At 45.0% G+C, this 23,042-nt stretch overlaps 1 protein-coding gene across 1 annotated transcript in view; it reads right to left on the bottom strand.

Moving 5' to 3' along the window:
• Positions 1 to 23,042, bottom strand: part of slit3 (slit homolog 3 (Drosophila)) — a 368,151-nt gene that overhangs the window by 337,410 nt on the left and 7,699 nt on the right. The window contains exon 2 of the mRNA XM_060928048.1: positions 179 to 250. Within this exon, the coding sequence (XP_060784031.1) occupies positions 179 to 250 (72 nt within the window). The remainder of the gene's footprint in view (positions 1 to 178; positions 251 to 23,042) is intronic.

The following is a 23,042-nucleotide window of genomic DNA, read 5'->3' as shown; positions in this document are numbered from 1 at the left end:
TTCACGCTTGGTGAAGAAGGTCGTGTCCAATGCGTCGGATTGACTCAGATTAAATGTCTGTATGCTTTATTATGATGTATTTTATACAGTAATCCCTTCCTGGGACATGTGGAAGGTTTTGACAGCTTCACGCTTTGGGATTGAAGAGATTTTTTAAAAAGTTTTGTGAAAAGCTTACAGAACTCTGAGGTTTTTGAGTCCAGAAAAGTCCACCTTGGTGATCCGAGTGATGTTGTTCTTGTCCAGGTCTCTGTTAGAAAAAAAGGGGGGGGGGTAGAAAGATTAGTCAGTCATTCTGTTCATTACAGTTATCATAGCCACAGTATAAACTCAGTGCACTCATTAAGCTGCTCGTAGACTCTCAGTAGGAATTTTAGATCTCCAGATGCCTCAAAGTTTATGTATTCATATTCGGATGCCAATGCCTGTTGGGATATATCACTGCACCTCTGTGGATGTCCGGATCAAAAAGAGCTGCCCAAGACTGAGCTCTCAGTTTCTGCCTTGTAGGCATCCTGCCAAAGACAAGATCCTTCCAGTGCGCATCCACAGAGCCGTCTTGCTTCCCATTAGAGACGGCCAATAAAACTTTTTTTTTTATTTTATTCTGACCCAGTTCCTCCAAGTAATCTCATCTCATCATCTCTGGCCACTTTATCCTGTTCTACAGGGTTGCAGGCAAGCTGGAGCCTATCCCAGCTGACTACGGGCGAAAGGCGGGGTACACCCTGGACAAGTCGCCAGGTTATCACAGGGCTGACACACAGACACAGACAACCATTCACACTCACACCTACGGTCAATTTAGAGTCACCAGTTAACCTAACCTGCATGTCTTTGGACTGTGGGAGAAACCAGAGCACCTGGAGGAAACCCATGCGGACATGAGGAGACCATGCAAACTCCGCACAGAAAGGCCCTTGTCGGCCACAGGGCTTGAACCTGGACTTTCTTGCTGTAAGGTGGCGGCGCTAACCACTACACCACCGTGCCGCCCTCCTCCAAGTAATACTGATTCTAATTACTGGTGTTTGCAATAGGGGTGGGCAATGTGCCAAAATGTTCATATTGTGATATTCATCTTGTGATATTCATATTATAATAGTCGTTATAATGATGAATATAAAATGATTTGGTGAAATTTGGATTTCCTTAAAGATAGACTGCCTTTCAGATTTTTCAAGTGTAGGTCATAAAAACAATTTTCCCCGACACGCAATTACAACCCCATTCCAAAAAAGTTGGGACAAAGTACAAATTGTAAATAAAAACGAAATGCAATAATTTACAAATCTCAAAAACTGATATTGTATTCACAATAGAACAGACAACATATCAAATGTCGAAAGTGAGACATTTTGAAATTTCATGCCAAATATTGGCTCATTTGAAATTTCATGACAGCAACGCATCTCAAAAAAGTTGGGACAGGGGCAACAAGAGGCTGGAAAAGTTTAAAGGTACAAAAAAGGAACAGCTGGAGGACCAAATTGCAACTCATTAGGTCAATTGGCAATAGGTCATTAACATGACTGGGTATAAAAAGAGCATCTTGGAGTGGCAGCAGCTCTCAGAAGTAAAGATGGGAAGAGGATCACCAATCCCCCTAATTCTGCGCTGACAAATAGTGGAGCAATATCAGAAAGGAGTTTGACAGTGTAAAATTGCAAAGAGTTTGAACATATCATCATCTACAGTGCATAATCTCATCAAAAGATTCAGAGAATCTGGAAGAATCTCTGTGCGTAAGGGTCAAGGCCGGAAAACCATACCGGGTGCCCGTGATCTTCGGGCCCTTAGACGGCACTGCATCACATACAGGCATGCTTCTGTACTGGAAATCACAAAATGGGCACAGGAATATTTCCAGAGAACATTATCTGTGAACACAGTTCACCGTGCCATCCGCCGTTGCCAGCTAAAACTCTATAGTTCAAAGAAGAAGCCGTATCTAAACATGATCCAGAAGCGCAGACGTCTTCTCTGGGCCAAGGCTCATTTAAAATGGACTGTGGCAAAGTGGAAAACTGTTCTGTGGTTAGACGAATCAAAATCTGAAGTTCTTTATGGAAATCAAGGACGCCGTATCATTCGGACTAAAGAGGAGAAGGACGACCCAAGTTGTTATCAGCGCTCAGTTCAGAAGCCTGCATCTCTGATGGTATGGGGTTGCATTAGTGCGTGTGGCATGGGCAGCTTACACATTTGGAAAGACACCATCAATGCTGAAAGGTATATCCAGGTTCTAGAGCAACATATGCTCCCATCCAGACAACGTCTCTTTCAGGGAAGACCTTGCATTTTCCAACATGACAATGCCAAACCACATACTGCATCAATTGCAGCATCATGGCTGCGTAGAAGAAGGGTCCAGGTACTGAACTGGCCAGCCTGCAGTCCAGATCTTTCACCCACAGAAAACATTTGGCGCATCATAAAACGGAAGATACGACAAAAAAGACCTAAGACAGTTGAGCAACTAGAATCCTACATTAGACAAGAATGGATTAACATTCCTATCCCTAAACTTGAGCAACTTGTCTCCTCAGTCCCCAGACATTTACAGACTGTTGTAAAGAGAAAAGGGGATGTCTCACAGTGGTAAACATGGCCTTGTCCCAACTTTTTTGAGATGTGTTGTTGTCATGAAATTTAAAATCACCTAATTTTTCTCTTTAAATTATACATTTTCTCAGTTTAAACATTTGATATGTCATCTACGTTCTATTCTGACTAAAATATGGAATTTTGAAACTTCCACATCATTGCATTCCGTTTTTATTTACAATTTGTACTTTGTCCCAATGTTTTTGGAATCGGGGTTGTATTTTTGTTTAGTGGACTGAAAGCTACTGAATTCGAATCACAGACTTCCAATTTTATTTGTTTTGTTTTTGTTTTTTAATAGAACAATTAATGAATTTAAGGCCACGTGGCCCTAAATTCTCCACTATTTTTTCCTGCTTCACCATGACCCAATTCAAGATACTATGTCATGCATCACATGGTGGGCTTTCCCCGTTCGCACAAGGCATTGTGGGATACAAATTTGAAACAGGAAAGGAAAAATTGAGGACGTGAGTATGCGAATGAAACGTGAAAGACCGATTACAGTAACAGAAAACGAGAAGAAAAGATGTTATGTTGCGAAGGAAAGGAAATGCAGGACCAAACTAATAAATATCAGCGGTCAGCGAGCACCTCGGTGTGATCAGCCATTCGTTTAGAGACAAAATGATGCAACTGTCAGTGCACGGTCAAGGTAAAGCTGTAGATGGCGGTAATGCAACTCTGTGGATGCCAGCTGCTGTAAAACCCAAAAGAAGAAGAAGAAGGTCAACCTGCGCATGCGCACACAGACTTCCTCTGTCTGCTTGACGGTGCGACGTGAGTGATTTCATGTACATTATTTGCTAGGGAATCCACTTAAATTAAATAATGTCCCAGCCACAGGATGGCCTATTTTTTTTTTAGATAGTACAGAAATAAACATGTATCACAATGACCAAATTTCAGAGGGAACTAAATTTCATTGATTTTATGAAATCGAAAGGCCGTCTAGCTTTAAATGTCCCCCACCTCACGGCCATGATAAAGTGATATGAATGAATGAGTCGTCTTCATGAGAAAAATATCTTTTTGAGCTGTGTGGCTTAACAAATGTATTTATTTTGGTTTTGTATTTTTCTCATCTCATCTCATTATCTCTAGCCGCTTTATCCTTCTACAGGGTCGCAGGCAAGCTGGAGCCTATCCCAGCTGACTATGGACGAAAGGCGGGGTACACCCTGGACAAGTCGCCAGGTCATCACAGGGCTGACACATAGACACAGACAACCATTCACACTCACATTCACACCTACGGTCAATTTAGAGTCATCAGTTAACCTAACCTGCATGTCTTTGGACTGTGGGGGAAACCGGAGCACCCGGAGGAAACCCACGCGGACACGGGGAGAACATGCAAACTCCGCACAGAAAGGCCCTCGCCGGCCCCGGGGCTCGAACCCAGGACCTTCTTGCTGTGAGGCGGCAGCGCTAACCACTACACCACCGTGCTGCCCGTTTTGTATTTTTATTTTCTTTCATTAAAGATAGCCACTACTGTTGCTCAGAGTCCACAGTACCGAGATTGTTTGCTTAGTTTATTTTATTGCATAGTTTGAGGCTGGAAGTTAAGAACAGAACTCGAAGAAAATACGTATGGCAGCGGGGGCGTGGTCAAGCGTTGGTCTGTGACCGGAGGGTGGAGTCAGGGAAGGTAAGTGGCAGAATCACTGCACCTGATGTTAATTAATGTGTTTGTGTGTCTTCCCCAGTGACTGCGCCCTATTTAAGGAGAGAGAGCGAGAGCAGAGGGAGCTCTCTCCCGATCCAGACGACTGATGTGTGTGCATGTGTCTGAGTGTCTGGGAGAGTGTAACGCTGAAAAGTGTCACAATAAAAAGAGTTTTGTGAACTCAGTTCTGGCCTGCCGTCTTCTGTGCTCCACCCACCCATACGAACCGTCACAGTGGTGCTGAAATCCGGGACGAGCACAGAAGAGAACAGCCCCATGGAGTCCTCCCCCTTCGCAGACCTGATCCACACCCTCACCACGGCCCAACAGAGCCAGCACCAGGCGCTGCTCGCCCTCCGAAAGGAGCAAGAACAACAGTTCGAGGCCCTGGTGCTGGCGCAACAGGAAGATTGTCAGGCGTTCCGGCACCTCCTCGCGTCGGCGGGGTCCACCAACTCCAGGTAGCAGAGACCTCGGGGTGGCCGGTGGACCAGTGCGCGGTGCGCCTCCTCCCCCTGCTAACGGGAGAGGCGCAGCTGGCCGCGCTACAGCTCCCTGCCGACCACCGGCTGGCCTATGCGGACCTTCGCCAGGCCATCCTCCAGCGTGTGGGGCGCACCCCCGAGCAACAACGTCAGCGCTTCCGCACTTTGCGCTTGGAGGAAGTCGGCCGGCCGTTCGCGTTTGGCCAGCAACTCCGGGACACCTGCTGGCAGTGGTTGAGGGCCGACAACCGCGGCGCCGAGGGACTCATCAACCAGGTGGTACTGGAGCAGTTCATCGCGTGTTTACCAGCAGGAACCGCAGAGTGGGTCCAGTGCCACCGCCCGGCATCGCTGGATCAGGCAATTGAGCTGGCGGAGGACCATTTGGCGGCTGTCCCGACAGCAGGACAGCAGACAACCTCTTCTCTCCTCTCCTCTCTCTCTCTCCCCCTCCTCCTGTGTCTCCTCCTCACCCATTCCCTCACCGCGGAGGCGGGGGCCGGCGCCACCCCAGCCGGCCCGCCGCACCCGCGGTGCCCTCCCGTTTCTCCCTTCTGTGTCTGTCTCCCCCCCCCCTCAGGTGAGTGAGCCCCAAAGCACTAGTGCAGAGAGGAAGCCCGGGCCGGTTTGCTGGCGCTGCGGGGAGCCGGGCCACCTCTAACAGCAGTGCTCAGTGATGGAGGTGGGCGCGGTGGTTCGGATCCCCGACGAGCCAGGAGCCGCCCTCGATCTGGCCAGAGCATATCGCATACCGGTGAGTGTCCAAGGGGATACATATCAGGCGTTGGTGGATTCTGGTTGTAATCAGACCTCAATTCACCAAAGCCTGGTGCAAGACGAGGGATTGGAGGAGCACAATTGGTGAAGGTGTTGTGTGTGCACGGGGATGTTCACAACTACCCTCTAGTGTCGGTCCACATTCTTTTTCGAGGGGAAAAATTTATAGTAAAGGCGGTGGTTAATCCTCGCCTTACCCACTCGATAATTTTGGGGACTGATTGGCCGGGATTTGGGGAGTTAATGAGTCATCTAGTGAAGAGTGGGTCCTGCCATAGTTTAACAGGGGGAGGTCCCGGTGTCGCGTTGGCGGGAGCAGCTGTCACAGAGCCGTCTACGTCATCTCCACGTCAGAGTGAGGAGCCGCTGGCTCCTCCTCTCTCTATTGGGGAATCCCTCGCGGATTTTCCATTAGAGCAGTCGCGAGACGAGACTCTGCGGCATGCGTTTGACCAAGTGAGAGTAATCGATGGTCAAACGCTCCAGCCAAATGCCACTCCGTCCTTCACCTACTTCGCGATTATGAAGGATAGATTATACCGAGTGACGCAGGACACTCAAACTAAAGAGCGAGTCACGCAGCTTTTGATTCCGAAGAGCCGCTGGGAATTGGTATTCCAGGCGGCTCACTTTAATCCCATGGCTGGACACTTAGGGCAGGATAAAACACTAGCCCGAATAATGGCCCGGTTCTATTGGCCAGGGATTCGCGGCGATGTCCGTAAGTGGTGTACGGCATGCTGCAAATGCCAGTTAGTAAACCCAGCGGCCATTCCAAAAGCGCCTTTGCGCCCTCTCCCATTAATCGAGACCCCGTTCGAAAGAATTGGGATGGATCTCATCGGGCCATTAGATTGGTCAACACGAGGGTACCGCTTTATTTTAGTTCTGGTGGACTATGCAACGCGATACCCGGAAGCGGTGCCTCTTCACAATATCTCAGCACGCAGTATTGCGGAAGCACTCTTCCGCGTCATCTCCCAAGTTGGAATCCCGAAAGAGATTCTGACTGACCAAGGCACCTCATTTATGTCACGTACACTGAATGAACTGTATGGGTTGTTGGGTATTAAGCCGATCCACACCCACAAACGGACAGTTTAGTTGAATGGTTCAATCGCACCCTCAAGAATATAATTAAAAAATTCGTAAGTGAGGATGCAAGTAATTGGGATAAATGGCTTGAAACCTTGCTATTTGCAGTGCGAGAGGTCCCCCAAGCCTCCACGGGGTTCTCCCCATTTGAATTGTTATACAGGCATAAGCCGCGCGGCATTCTAGATGTGCTTCACCAAGTAAAAAGGGACCTTCACCAAGTAAAAATGAAATCCAATAAGTTATTGACCTGCACGCAAAACTCCACACACTCACGCACCTAACTCAGGAGAATTTGCGGCAGGCCCAAGAACGACAAACCCGCCTGTATGACAAGGGTACGTGCCTTAGGGAGTTCGCACCAGGAGATAAAGTACTTGTATTGTTGCCCACATCGAGCTCCAAATTGGTCGCCAAGTGGCAAGGACCCTTTGAGGTCACGCGGCGAGTCGGGGACGTTGACTATGAGGTGAGGCGAACGGATAGGGGTAGGGCGCTACAGATTTACCACCTCAATCTGCTCAAACTCTGGAACGAGGAGGTCCCTGTGGCATTGGTGTTGGTGGTTCCGGAGAAGGCGGAGCTGGGGCCGGAGGTTCAAAAGGGAACATTGGCATCACGTACCTCTCCGGTCCCCTGTGGAGACCACCTCTCCCTGACCCAACTCGCGGAGGTTGCCCAGTTGCAGACTGAGTTTTCGGACGTGTTCTCGCCCCTGCCCGGCCGCACCAACCTCATAGAGCACCACATTGAGACGCCCCCGGGGGTGGTGGTGCGTAGCTGCCCTTACAGGTTACCCGAGCACAAGAAAAAAGTGGTTCAGGAAGAACTCAAGGCCATGCTCGAAATGGGCAACGTCGAGGAGTCCCACAGTGACTGGAGCAGCCCGGTGGTCTTGGTACCCAAGGCCGACGGGTCGGTCCGGTTCTGTGTAGACTATAGAAAAGTCAACGCGGTGTCTAAATTCGACGCGTACCCAATGCCTCGTATTGATGAGTTGCTTGATTGGCTAGGCACGGCTCGCTTTTACTCAACACTGGATTTAACAAAGGGTTATTGGCAGATCCCCTTGACTCCATTATCCCGAGAAAAAACGGCCTTTTCCACACCGTTCGGCTTACACCAATTTGTCACACTTCCTTTTGGGCTGTTTGGGGCGCCCGCTACATTTCAGTGGCTGATGGATAGGGTCCTCCGCCCCCACGCCACCTATGCGGCCGCCTACCTTGACGACATCATTATCTATAGTAATGACTGGCTGAGGCACCTCCAACATCTGAGGGCCGTCCTTAGGTTGCTGAGGTGAGTGGGTCTCACAGCCAACCCGAAGAAGTGTGCAATTGGGCGGGTGGAAGTACGATATCTGGGCTTCCACTTGGGCAACGGGCAGGTGCGTCCCCAAATTAACAAGACAGCAGCAATTGCGGCCTGCCCGAAGCCCAAGACCAAAAAGGGGGTGAGACAGTTCCTGGGGCTGGCTGGCTATTATTGTAGGTTTATACCTAATTATTCGGACGTCACCAGCCCGCTGACTGATCTGACTAAAAAGGGGCCACCAGATCCGGTCCAGTGGACAGAGCAATGCCAGTGGGCTTTTTCTGAGGTAAAGGCTGCACTGTGTGGGGGGCCACTTTTACACTCCCCTGACTTTTCTCTCCCCTTTTTGTTACAGAAAGATGCATCGGACAGAGGGCTGGGGGCTGTTTTGTCCCAGGAGGTGGAGGGGGAGGATCGCCCAGTACTGTATATCAGTAGGAAGCTGTCGGTGCATGAGGGGCGCTACAGCACCATTGAGAAAGTGCCTGGCGATCAAGTGGGCGGTCCTCGCCCTCTGTTACTACCTGCTGGGACGCCCTTTCACCCTCTGTTTGGACCACGCACCCCTCCAGTGGCTCCACCGCATGAAGGATGCCAACGCGCGGATCACTCGTTGGTATCTGGCACGCCAACCCTTTAGCTTCAAGGTGATCCACAGGCCGGGGGCGCAGATGGTCGTGGCAGACTTCCTCTCCCATCAAGCGGGGGGGGAGTCAGCTGCAGGCCGGACGGCCGCCCGGCCTAAGTCGGGCGGTGGGGGTATGTGGCAGCGGGGGCGTGGTCAAGCGTCAGTCTGTGACCGGAGGGCGGAGTCAGGGAAGGTAAGTGCCAGAATCACTGCACCTGATGTTAATTAATGTGTTTGTGCGTCTTCCCCAGTGACTGCGCCCTATTTAAGGAGAGAGAGCAAGAGCAGAGGGAGCTCTCTCCTGATCCAGACGACTGATGTGTGTGCATGTGTCTGAGTGTCTGGGAGAGTGTAACACTGAAAAGTGTCACAATAAAAAGAGTTTTGTGAACTCAGTTCTGGCCTGCCGTCCTTCTGTGCTCCACCCACCCATACGAACCGTCACAATACGATATTGTTTTGTTCACACTGAATTGTTCAAAACCATCAAAATTATAAAGTTAACGCTGCTTTATTTCTTAAATGCAGTGGGGGAATAAAATACCCACAAAAATAATTTTTGCTGTGTCCATCCTTATCCTTCCTGACCTGGCCACATACATTTGCATAAAGCAAGCATATTTGTCCATTCTCAGTCCCCAAAAACCATCCCTTTATCCCTTTAAGGTACATGTAGAACAGATAAAAAAACATGCAATTAATTTGCAATTATTCGCAAGTTAACGATGGACAATAATGTGATTAATCATGATTAAATATTTTAATCGATTAACAGCCCTAATCTCATCTCATTATCTCTAGCCGCTTTATCCTTCTACAGGGTTGCAGGCAAGCTGGAGCCTATCCCAGCTGACTACGGGCGAAAGGCGGGGTACACCCTGGACAAGTCGCCAGGTCATCACAGGGCTGACACATAGACACAGACAACCATTCACACTCACATTCACACCTACGGTCAATTTAGAGTCACCAGTTAACCTAACCTGCATGTCTTTGGACTGTGGGGGAAACCGGAGCACCCGGAGGAAACCCACGCGGACACGGGGAGCACATGCAAACTCCACACAGAAAGGCCCTCGCCGGCCCCGGGGCTCGAACCCAGGACCTTCTTGCTGTGAGGCGACAGCGCTATCCACTACACCACCGTGCCGCCCACAGCCCTAATCATTATATAAAAATGATCAATATTTCAAGATCTATTTTTTATATAGTTTAGTATCTCATATAATAATTCCAAATCAACTAGATTTTATTGTCATTCCTCAACTGGAATGAAGTGATGATTCTTGAAGGGTGTGGTGCAACCCTCAATAATACAGCTGCACAGTACACAGGACTACAGAAAGGCAAATACATGAAACATGTAACATTTGTCTTGAAACTGTGCACTATCCAGCAAAAATAAATAAATAAATAAATAAATAAATAAACTGTCCCAGTAGCAGCACTAGTGAAACTGTAATAGGCCAGTGTTCCCAGTACTACAGTTGTGATCAGAAGTTTAACATACAGTGACATGAATGCCATCTTGGATATGAATGTCATGGCAATATTTGGGCTTTCAGTAAGTTTTTGAACTGTTCTTTTTCTGTGGCAGAGTGATTGTACAGCATACATCTTTAATTTAAAAAACACACTAGAATTTGGTGCACAAGTTTTAATTTTCTTTGGGTTTTCTGAAATCAACACAGGGTCAAGATTATACATACAAGGTCAAAAATTTACATACGCTCACTTAGATTATTAATTCAGAAGTGCTGAAACTTCCAAAATGTCTCTTATCTTGCCAAGGCCGAGGTCTCTTAACTTCCTGTTCGTGGTCATGATTGACTACAGCTGGTAGTGTCACTGTGCCTTCATAAAAAGGGTTTGTTTACAGCACTTATTGGATTGACCAACACACAGTAAAATGGGAAAGTCCAAGGAGCTCAGTGCAGATCTGAGAAAGAGGATCACAGATATACACAACTCCGGAATGTCTCTTGGAGCTATTTCTAAACAACTGCAAATTCCAAGACCAGTTCAAACAATTGTATCCAAGTTATTGTGTGGTATAGTCACTTTGCCAAGCCACTTTGCGTCAAGAAAACCCAAACTGTCACCCTCAGCTGAAAGGAAATTGGTTTGGATGGCCAGGAACAACCTAGGAACCACCATGGCACAGCCCTGCCATGAACTGGAAGCTGATGGATCAGTGTCTCCAGTTCAGATCACCATCGACTAAGATGCTGCTTTCCAAGAAATAACCCCTGCTCCAAAACTGACACCTTCAAGCTTAACTAAAGTCTGAAGCTGACCACGTGGACAAAGAAAAAAGCCTTTTGGAGGAAAGCTGTATGGTCAGATGAGACAAAGATTGAGTTGTTTGGCCACAATGACCACCATGTACAGAGGGACACTGTACCAGCTGGTGGTGGTGGTAGGATCATCATGCTCTGGGGCTGTTTTGCTGCCAGTGGAGCTGGTTCATTGCACAAAGTGGATGGAATAATGAAGAAGGAGGACTACCTCAGAATTCTTCAGCATAAACCATCAGAAACTTGAACACGACTTGGGACTTGGGAGTTACAACAGGACAATGAACCCAAACACGCATCAGAGCTGGTTGTGGAGGATAAAGCAGGCTAACATTAAGCTTAAAACAAGTCCTGACTTCAACCCTATTGAAAATATATGGACCGTGCTTATAAGTCGAGTCCATGCCAAGAAAAAAAAAATTAATTGAACTCTACCAATTCTACCATGAAGAGTCGTGAAATATCCAACCAGAATTCTGCCAGAAGCTTGTTCATGGTAAACAAAAATGTTTGGTCAAGGTGAATCTTGCGAAGAGACATTTTACCCAAATATTAGGAGTGCTGTATGTAAATTTTTGACCTTGTATGTATAATTTTGACCCTGTGTTGATTTCAGAAAACCCAAAGAAAATTAAAACTTGTGTATAAAATTCTAGTTTTTTTTAATTAAAGATGTATGCTGCATGATGTATTCTGCCACAGAAAAAGAACAGTTCAGAGAAATTACTGAAAGCCCAAATATTGCATGACATTCATATCCAAGATGATATTCATGTCACTGTATGTAAACTTCTGACCACAACTGTACATTCCCAGTAGCCTGTTTCCCACCATACCTGCATGATGAGTCGAATAAGAAAGACTACAACTGATTCGCTAACAGATACTTATTTGGATTCAATATAGTATTTATGCGTAGATCGATTTCCAATGAGAAATGTCAGAACCACTGTCAATCCATTTTTAGGATTAATGCTCCCATCTGTAGTCCCAGTGCAAAGCTGCATTCAGACATGCACACTGACACGCTGCACAAAAACAGAACGATCTATTCCACCAGTCACCCACCAGTAATTTGCAACATTCAAACAGACCTACAGGGCATCAATCATAATACTCTTGTTTTTAATTACAGGCCACAAAAGAAACAAGCCAGATGATCTGTCAGTCATGACCATGTTTGAGGTTCAGTACTATGCTTCGTGCAATCGAAAATATGAAAATGCTGAAATGCAATGCAAGCCTCAAGTATAAGGAAAAGAGATTATAGAGATATATAGAGACTCTCGATGCATCTGAGAAATTGGCCTTAGGAAGCAAGTAGTTATTTATTTTTCCAGGCAATTACCTTATCTATATTCGTACTGCATCTACTGTACCAATGTATATACTGAAGATAAAGCCATAGTTGGTCCTGTGCATTGAATTTTCTATAGACGATGCTGTAGGAATTATGGCTCAAGAACGAACACACACACACACACACACACACGAGTGTGGTTCAAATAATATAAATAAACATTTATAAATCTGATTTAAGGGCATATTGAATTTCAAAAGACTTCCTCTACTCCACAAAACGCACATCAGGGCCACTAATATGAGCCATATTGTAGACATATTATAGCACATAGGCACTGAGGAGACATGACATACACTAACCAAATATCCTTCTCTCTCTCTCTCTCTCTCTCTCTCTCTCTCTCAATCCAATCCTCTCTCTCTCATTCTCAAAGCACATTCCTCTACAATTTCTCTCCCCCTTATACATCTATATTCTACATCAGCCATGCCAAAAATGGATCTGCATTTCTCAAATGCACCAGAACGACATCTAGCAATGTAGGTTTTATCAGAACACATAAGCTACTCAGGAAAAGGCTTGTGAATGGAAACTGGGACGCAGGCCTATCCGTCATTTTCGGTTAGGAAAAAAGAGCCACGGTGCATTTTGGATAATCTGTACTCGTAAATCCTAAAGTTTCATAGCCCTAACGTTGTGTTTGAGGGGTGCATTGAAGAGAACATGCTAAAGTATACAAGCGAACGATTTAGGGCCAGTTGGGAAATGATTTTTCTTTAAACACAGTTTTCATTCTGCCACTGTATCTGTTAATCTTAACTCCTTAAATTCTCAATGTGTGATTGAGTAATTTAACATAAATCATATTGTTCAGTAAATATTGAAATAATATTGGCTGGCTTTCAGTGGTCTATCAGATATATTCCATTCAGCTAGCATGACTCGTTCAATATCATGCTAGCTGAATGGAATATATCTGATATACCACGAAAAAGCCAGCCAATATTATTATTATTATTATTATTATTATTATACATACACATTCAGTGGAACAATTATAGATTTTACAAAAAGTTAAGACCAGGGGGGTAACTTACCAATATTGAATGCTGATTCTGATCGAATGTAATTCAATGTTCTGTCAATCCAATGTACACATACAAAGTCAAAGTTCTAACAATAAAAATAGTACAAGTCCAAAAAGCCTGAAGAACAACCCAACTTATATACGAGCTATATCCAGGTTGACAGTTCAAGTTCAAAGTTACTTTTGGTCGTACTTAATTGTTAGATTGCAGTTGTTCAAAACAAAAGGGCTTTGCTGAGTGAAGTCCATGAGTGAAGTCCTCTTGTAAAAGTCTCTGTCGCTTTTCCTCACCTCCAAGTAGAACTTTGACAATATTTCCGATATTGCTCTCATTTCCAGTTTTTTTTTATGTCTGTTGGTATGTTTTTCTCTTGCAAATATGCGTGAAGAATATCCAGTGAAGTTTTGGTAGCCTTTCGGGTGTTCAGCACGTCTGTCTCTTTAAATCTTTGGCTTTTAATGAAGCAAACCTCGTGGCCATGTTTGTGTACAAACTGTCAGTCATTCGCTAGCGCGAAAGTTTAACATCTCCGACGTATCTCTTTTCCAGTTTTTCGATGTCCGTTGGCATGTTTTTCTCTTGTAAATATGCATGAAGAATATATAATGAAGTTTTGGTAGCCTTTCAGGTGTTCAGCACGTCTTTAGTCTCAGTTTTCAGTTTATTTATTTACTGTAGTGCTTAATCTGAGCACTGGATTAGCCTCATCTTCTCTCTCTCCTGGCCGACAAAGAAATGATTGTGCACATGCACAACAGAAAAGTTTTGTCATTGGATCATCGCATAAGTTCTGAAGTGTGACTTCTTGTTGTCTTGACAGTGTGCAATATTATAACAATATTGCATGCTCATTCTCCATTGGGTACAGTGGCATAATACATGGAGGATAAGCGATATGATAACAATATTGCATGCCATCAGTAAACCCACTAGAAGGGAATACAGTACATGTTTTTATTCCATGGAAAAAGTGGCCCGTATGTATAACAATATAAATTAATATACATACAGGACACTTTTTGATGGAATAAAAACATGCATTCTGTTCTCTTCTAGCGGGTTTCATTCATTTGGTTTGATAACATGCAATATTGTTATCATATCACTTATCCTACGTGTATTACATCACTCTACCCAGTAGAAAATGAGCGTTGAATATGGTTTATGATATTGCATGGTTGTCAAGACAGCATGACGTCACACATCAGAGCTGATGCAAATATCCAATGGGAAAGTTTTCTGCTATGCATGCGTAGAACCATTTCTGTGTTTGGCGGGAAAGAGAAAGACTCGTTAAACACTCGAAAGGCTACCAAAACTTCATGAGATATTTTTCACGCATATTTACAAGAGAAAAACATACCAACGGACATCAAAAAACTGGTAAAGAGACACATCAGAGATGTAAAACTTCTGCACTAGCGAGTGACTGTGACAATTTGTAAACAAACATGGCCACCAGGTTTGCTATGTTAAATATGGAAGATTTTGAGAGAATTTTGAAAGAGAATGTGTATGTATAATAATAATACTATTGGCTGGCTTTTATTCGTGGTATATCAGATATATTCCATTCAGCTAGCATGATATTGAATGAGTCATGCTAGCTGAATGGAATATATCTGATATACCACTCCATGCCAGACAATATTATTTAACTATGCATTGTAGTTTGAACTATTAGGAAGGGAATGCAGTTAGCTCTGGGAGTTTAATGCGTCAATCATTTAATTCATGACTTTGAGTGCTTCGTGAGAAACTGTGTGTTTTCAGTACTGTTAGTTGCCATTCCTGTCCTGTCCATTCATTTTCTTTCTCTCACCAGCTCAGAATGATGAATCTAAAAGCTTTATCTTGCCTGCCTGCTTTTCTAAACTGCCCTCTCTGCTAATCCAGCCATCCTTCTCTCTGTCACTACACTACAATCCATGTTCAACAACCCAAGGAGTGAAGCACGAAATGCTGCTACTGAATCCTTAAGTCACTTTGACAAGGTGGAGGTCAGTGATAAAGCTGCCCCCTGTTGGCTTTTGTTCTCATTCATATTGTTCTAGACGGGATAAAGTGACAATGTGAACGGCAGGTGCTCTGCACTAACAGTGTGATTCCCCTGAGGCTCAACACCCACGTGAGGTTATTAAACCAGCAGGAAAAATGTAAGCCACCATGAGCCTGCATGAAGCATGACTGGAATTTGCTTTACATCTCATACAGTAGTTACAGTATATAAAAAGGAAGCACTGGAAATGTGCACTGCATCGTGAATTGAGCTGTGGTAAGAAGGCGATTCATCCACAAGATCTCTTAAACCCTTTCAGTCACGGCAGAAGAATGCTTATAAAAACATTACAGAAATGATTTCGTGTCCTTCTATACAATCCACACTTCACAATGCGTTTCCCGCCGCAATCTCCTGTTATTTCCCCTAAAGCCATCATGTCTAGTCCGCAAGAAGCAGATAGGTATGCTCCATTTCCTCTGCAAAGCTTTGGAACGCTGTTTGGAATCCTAATTGAGTTGCTCTTCTTGAGTTTGGACTGAGGTGGGTTTCATCTGTGGAAGATTCAGACTCCGGTGAGATGCGACCCAACCGCATTAAAAACTATGTACAGTTTGGTTATGTCAAATTATTTTAGTAATTTAATTACCTTCACGCAGTTCAGCTTCATGTATTTATTTTAAAAAAAAAGGTCGAAAGTACAATCATTTCTGTTTACTGTACATTCATCTTATCTCATTATCTCTAGCCGCTTTATCCTTCTACAGGGTCACAGGCAAGCTGGAGCCTATCCCAGCTGACTACGGGCGAAAGGCAGGGTACACCGTGGACAAGTCACCAGGTCATAACAGGGCTGACACATAGACACAGACAACCATTCACACTCGCATTCACACCTACGGTCAATTTAGAGTCACCAGTTAACCTAACCTGCATGTCTTTGGACTGTGGGGGAAACCGGAGCACCCAGAGGAAACCCACGTGGACAGGGGGAGAACATGCAAACTCCGCACAGAAAGGCCCTCGCCGGCCCCGGGGCTCGAACCCAGGACCTTCTTGCTGTGAGGGCGACAGCGCTAACCACTACACCACCGTGCCGCCCCTGTACATTTATTCCTTAAAATGGTTAACTCACGTATACGAATATTCTAAAAATTCTGTGGTGATATCATTCAGCCTCAAATAAACATGGACATACAGTGGTGCTTGAAACTTTGTGAACCCTGTAAAATTTTCTATATTTCTGCATAAATGACCTAAAACATCATCAGATTTTCACACAAGTCCTAAAAGTAGATAAAGAGAATCCAGTTAAACAAACAAGACAAAAATATTATACTTGGTCATTTATTTATTGAGGAAAATGATCCAATATTGTGAGTGGCAAAAGTATGTGAACCTTTGCTTTCAGTATCTGGTGTGACCCCCTTGTGCAGCAATAACTGCAACTAAACGTTTCCGGTAACTGTTGATCAGTCCTGCACACCGGCTTGGAGGAATTTTAGCCCATTCCTCCGTACAGAACAGCTTCAACTCTGGGATGTTGGTGGGTTTCCTCACATAAACTGCTTGCTTCAGGTCCTTCCACAACATTTCCAAAGGATTAAGGTCAGGACTTTGACTTGGCCATTCCAAAACATTAACTTTATTCTTCTTTAACCATTCTTTGGTAAAACCACTTGTGTGCTTAGAGTTGTTGTCTTTCTGCATGACCTACCTTCTCTTGAGATTCAGTTCATGGACAGATGTTCTGACAATTTCCTTTAGAATTCGCTGGTATAATTCAGAATTCATTGTTTCATCAATGATGGCAAGTCGTCCTGGCCCAGATGCAGCAAAACAGGCCTAAACCATGATAGGCACCACCATGTTTCACAGATGGGATAAGGTTCTTATGCTGGAATGCAGTGTTTTCCTTTCTCCAAACATAACGCTTCTCATTAAAACCAAAAAGTTGTATTTTGGTCTCATCTGTCCACAAAACAGTTTTCCAATAGCCTTCTGGCTTGTCCACGTGATCTTTAACAAACTGCAGATGAGCAGCAATGTTCTTTTTGGAGAGCAGTGGCTTTCTCCTTGCAACCCTGCCATGCGCACCATTGTTGTTCAGTGTTCTCCTGATGGTGGACTCATGAACGTTAACATTAGCTAATGTGAGAGAGGCCTTCAGTTGCTTAGAAGTTACCCTGGGGTCCTTTTTGACCTCACTGACTATTACACGCCTTGCTCTTGGAGTGATCTTTGTTGGTCGACCACTCCTGGGGAGGGTAACAATGGTCTTGAATTTCTTCCATTTGTACACAGTCTGTCTGACTGTGGATTGGTGGAGTCCAAACTCTTTAAAGATGGTTTTGTAACCTTTTCCAGCCTGATGAGCGTCAACAACGCTCTTTCTGAGATCCTCAGAAATCTCCTTTGTTCGTGCCATTATACACTTCCACAAACGTGTTGTGACGATCAGACTTTGATAGATCCCTGTTCTTTTCAATAAAACAGGGTGCCCACTCACACCTCATTGTCATCCCATTGATTGAAAACACCTGACTCTAATTTCACCTTCAAATGAACTGCTAATCCTAGAGGTTCACATACTTTTGCCACTCACAGATTTGTAATATTGGATCATTTTCCTCAATAAATAAATGACCAAGTATAATATTTTTGTCTCATTTGTTTAACTGAGTTCTCTTTATTTTTAAGACTTGTGTGAAAATCTGATGATGTTTTAGGTCATATTTATGCAGAAATATAGAACATTCTAAAGGGTTCACAAACTTTCAAGTACCACTGTACATTATTTCATCATCTTTTTCTCCCTTATCCAGCACTGCTGCCAGGTCAGGGTCCATGTGGATCCGATTGATCCACACGTCATATTAATCGGAGCACGGTTTTACGCCAGATGCCCTTCCTGCCACAACCCTCCCATTTCCAGGTTTGGGAAACAACCATTCACATCTACGGTCAATTTAGAGTCACCAGTTAACCTAACCTGCATGTCTTTGGACTGTGGGGGAAACCAGAGCACCCGGAGGAAACCCACACAGACACGGGGAGAACATGCGAACTCCACACAGAAAGGCTCCTATCAGCCACTGGGCTCAAACTCAGAACCTTCTTGCTGTGAGGCAACAGCGATAACCACTACATCACCATGCTGCCCCATGGACCTACATTATTTTTTTTAAAAATGCAAATGGGTCATCCAACAACACATGCAGTAGTAACTGATAAGAAACTGTTCACTGTGGGGTGCTGTCTACTTGGGATGTAACCTAATACGAACACATTATTCAGAATGAGCTGATAATGTGTTCAAAATGAATACAAATACATAGATGTATAAGGAGTGCATTATTCATATTTTTTTTAAAAAAGGTTCGCAATCAGTATATTTCCATGCACACTAATATTACACTATTATTCCGAATTTGATACGGGTTGTGTAAACAGAATATTCCATTTGGATAGTCCGCATTTGACCTTATATTGAATTTAGCATTTTCTGATTAAGGTGTGTTTGATATGCTGATATTATTCAGGTTTTAGGATCATTCTTTGGACATGTACACTCACCGGCAACTTTATTAAGTACACCCATCCACCTGCTGTTTTATGCAGTTCTCTAATCAGCCAATCCCTTGCCAGCAGCACAATAAAAAACTCATGCAGATACAAATCAAGAGCTTCAGTTAATGTTCACTGCAAACACCAGAATGAGAAAAACTGTGATCTCAAAGTATGACTTTCACTGTGGCATGGGTGTTGGTTTGAGCCAAATGGACTGGTTTGAATATTTCAGAAACTGCTGATCTCCTGGAGTTTTCACAAACAACAGTCTCTAGAGTTTACACACAGTGGTGCAAAAAACAAAAAACATTGAGTGAGCGACAGTTCTGTGGGTGGAAACAAACGCCTTGTTGATAAGAGAGGTCAGAGGAAAATGGCCAGACTGGTTCGAGCTACCAGGAAGGATATAGTAACTCATAGCAACTCTTTACAACCGTGGTGAACAGAAAAGCATCTCAGCATGCAACAGCAGAAGACCACATTGGGTTCCAGTCCTGCCAGCCAAGAACAGGAACCTTAGAATCAAGAATGAGTTCCTATTAAAGTTGCCGGTGAGTGTATACAGCATATTCGAAATATTCATGTCAATTGGGGGTTTTATGGCAGTTTGCGACACATGGCCTCTTGCTCATGGTCAGCTCTGTGCATTTTACATAAACAGTTTGCAAGGCTGGAAGTATGCATGGCTGCATGTAAATAAGAATATTAGTGGGACATTCATTTTAATTAGCCCTGTAAACAGCTTAGAAAAATCATGTTTCTTTCGAAATAGGAGCAAAAACTGGAATATTTTGTTCATGTAGGGGCGGCACGGTGGTGTAGTGGTTAGCGCTGTCGCCTCACAGCAAGAAGGTCCTGGGTTCGAGCCCCGGGGCCGGCGAGGGCCTTTCTGTGTGGAGTTTGCATGTTCTCCCCGTGTCCGCGTGGGTTTCCTCCGGGTGCTCCGGTTTCCCCCACAGTCCAAAGACATGCAGGTTAGGTTAACTGGTGACTCTAAATTGACCGTAGGTGTGAATGTGAGTGTGAATGGTTGTCTGTGTCTATGTGTCAGCCCTGTGATGACCTGGCGACTTGTCCAGGGTGTACCCCGCCTTTCGCCCGTAGTCAGCTGGGATAGGCTCCAGCTTGCCTGCGACCCTGTAGAAGGATAAAGCGGCTAGAGATAATGAGATGAGATGATTTTGTTCATGTAAACATAGTGAGTGAGACTTGGTGTGTTCACTGGGACTGGGATCCTATTTGACAGATCTCTACTTTCAAAAAGAGTTTGGAAGGCCATGTATGAAGTTCACAGACAGGGCTGCCAGGTTTCTGAAAAAAATATCCTTCTCCAATTATATTTCCGTCGGCACTGGACAGCAGAGACACATTTTTATTTCTGCTGGAGTCTCTTAGGGTGGCACGGTGGTATAGTGGTTAGCACTTCGCCTCACAGCAAGAAGGTTCTGGGTTCAAGCCCAGTGGCCAACGGGGGCCTTTCTGTGTGGAGTTTGCATGTTCTCCCCGTGTCTGCGTGGGTTTCCTCCCACAGTTCAAAGACATGTGGATTAGGTCGATTGGCTGCTCTAAATTGCCCATAGGTGTGTATGTGTGCCCACCACCAGGTAAGGATTTGGGTGTGCTATAATCACCCAAGAGAATTCAGGGAAGCTAGTTGATAGTTTCCTGGATCACTGACCCTCAACTGTGAGGATGGCAAGAGACAGACAGTGGGGTCTCCCAAAAATCCATCCATCTGTTATCTGTAGCCACTTATCCTTTTCGACAGGGTCGCAGGCAAGCTGGAGCCTATCCCAGCTGACTATGGGCGAGAGGCGAGGTACACCCTGGACAAGTCGCCAGGTCATCACAGGGCTGACACATCGACACAAACAACCATTCACACTCACATTCACACCTACGGTCAATTTAGAGCCACAATTTAGCCCATGTTTACATTAGACCGTATCAGCGGATCATCAGATTAACGTTTTTAAAACGATTAGTGTGCACACAGCAACACCAATACACGATTTGCGTGCACACAACAATACCAATACGCGGATACGCTCGGCTCCGCAGACATCCTGCGCTCCAAATCACTCCGCCCTGAACAGCGAGTGCCCTCTGGAGGGTGCGCACTCCGGCCCTGCGCAGCTCACAGAGCGCGCGAGTGAAGCACACTAGCAGTGTTTTCGGGACTGAGCCGCTGTGTGTGTGATCCCAGCGCATATCACTTAACACTTGCAAGTGGAAGGATGGCAAGCCTAAAGACAATCATAACTACACAATGGGCAGTATTTGCATCAGTATTTGCAGTATTTTCATACTTTTATACTCTTTAATGAAAGGTGATACAAGGCGGAAGTCCGCGCCGTTTTTCAGCAGTCGCGTCACATGACCAACGCCAGCGAATCAGGAAGGTGGATGTCACAGTGACGTTGTCCAATGAGACGCCAGCTAGAGCTCAGCACAGCGTATCCGCGTATTCTGAATGTTTACACAGCACCGGAGCTGACACGATCTGGATTGAATACGTGGACGCTGGCGGATTCCCGTTTCCCGGCGTTTCCAGGCGGTTTAATGTAAACAGACAGTGCATCCGCGAAGAAAACGAGACAGATACGGTCTAATGTAAACGTAGCCTTAGAGCTTAACCTGCATGCCTTTGGACTGTGGGGAAAACTGGAGCACCTGGAGGAAACCCACGCAGACACGGGGAGAACATGCAAACTCCACACAGAAAGGCTCTCGTCAGCCACTGGGCTCGAACCTAGGACATTCTTGCTGTGAGGCGACAGTGCTAACCACTGTGCCACCCGTCTCCCAAAAATATTAGTGGAAAAATCTCACAAGCATTATAATGAACTACCACTTAAAGGAGGCCATTTACAGGTGTACTGCCCAGTAGAACACCTACCGCAAAGCTCTCCTGGATTCGACACACACTATTTGTCTTAGGCCTTGTTGCAGTAGATGGGATCCTGCTAGAAGGCCTGTTTGTTCGCACTTGTGCAAGATTAACTAGAGTGTTTTATTACCCCGCCATAGACAAAATAAAAGCTCAGCCCCCTTGTTTTTCATCTGCCAGCAGCAGACCGTCATGTGGTCACCACACGTCTCCGTTGGGCAGAAGTTCTTAAGAAGGACACTACAGTAACTACAGTTGTTGTGCACAGCATCACTGCTGTCTACACCATCAATGCCAACATTTGGTTTGAGTTTTGAATTTCGCAGCACTCCAACATCCCACATCACCCTAAAACATTTTGCTTTGTACCTTCTCAGTGGTCTAAAATAACACAACAGGTTATGCAGTAAACTAATCAGTGATAAATGAGATCTAACTTAATTAGCACTTGGTGTAGGATTGGATGCCAGAGCGAGTTACTGAAATGTTCATCGCGAACCGAATCTGGAAAGTAGCTGATGACTGCTCAAAGCATTCCTGAGAAAATTCACGACGCTGAAACCCTTCTAAATCATCACTGTGAGAGATCATATCACAATGCAGAGAAAAAAGCATCTACATCGTCAGAACTTCTGGCAAACTTTTCACTGCAAAAGAGTGACTATGCCAGTAAAAGGTTATACTTCGCATTGTATCTGACTGGGCTCTGTCTTAGCCTTTTGTTTAGTAAATATTATCATTCCCCTATCGTGTAGCTGCATTCCTGGCTAAAGGAATCTCTCATCACATTAAGCAGACCAGACAAAAATGAATTGTTTCATATTTTCTTTGTGTCTGCTGACTCTCAAGATTCAAAAACACTGGGAAACGATAGCTCAGACAGCCGAGTGTTTGCAGCAGCACAGTCTACAAATTCTTAAATTCAGTAGAAATGAGTGGTTCAGGGGTGACAAGGCATTTCTGAGGCTTCTTGGCTAAAGACATAAACAACAACAAGACCTCTCAGGACCTATCCATAACCCAGCACCCTGGGAGCAGCCAAGAACAAACCGAGAACAAAGTAAAAAACACCAATAGGAACAAATAAAGTGAGTGTGGCATACATCTATGGACGTCACTGCAAGGAGAAACAGCGAAAGCAAAATAAACCCTGACCATATTTAAGAACGGCGGCTGTGCCAGATCTCCACAGCTTCTGTTTATTCAGCAGGAGGCTTGTTTAAAACCAAGCCAGCTCCTGGTTCAATGGATGGCTCATGTAAATCTCATCAAAGCTGAAAGGGTCAGCTCCTGGATCTGACAAGGACAACACTG

The sequence above is a fragment of the Neoarius graeffei genome, chromosome 8, assembly GCF_027579695.1.
Source record: "Neoarius graeffei isolate fNeoGra1 chromosome 8, fNeoGra1.pri, whole genome shotgun sequence".
Taxonomy (NCBI): Eukaryota; Metazoa; Chordata; class Actinopteri; order Siluriformes; family Ariidae; genus Neoarius; species Neoarius graeffei.
This window is presented reverse-complemented; position numbering and strand designations above follow the sequence as displayed.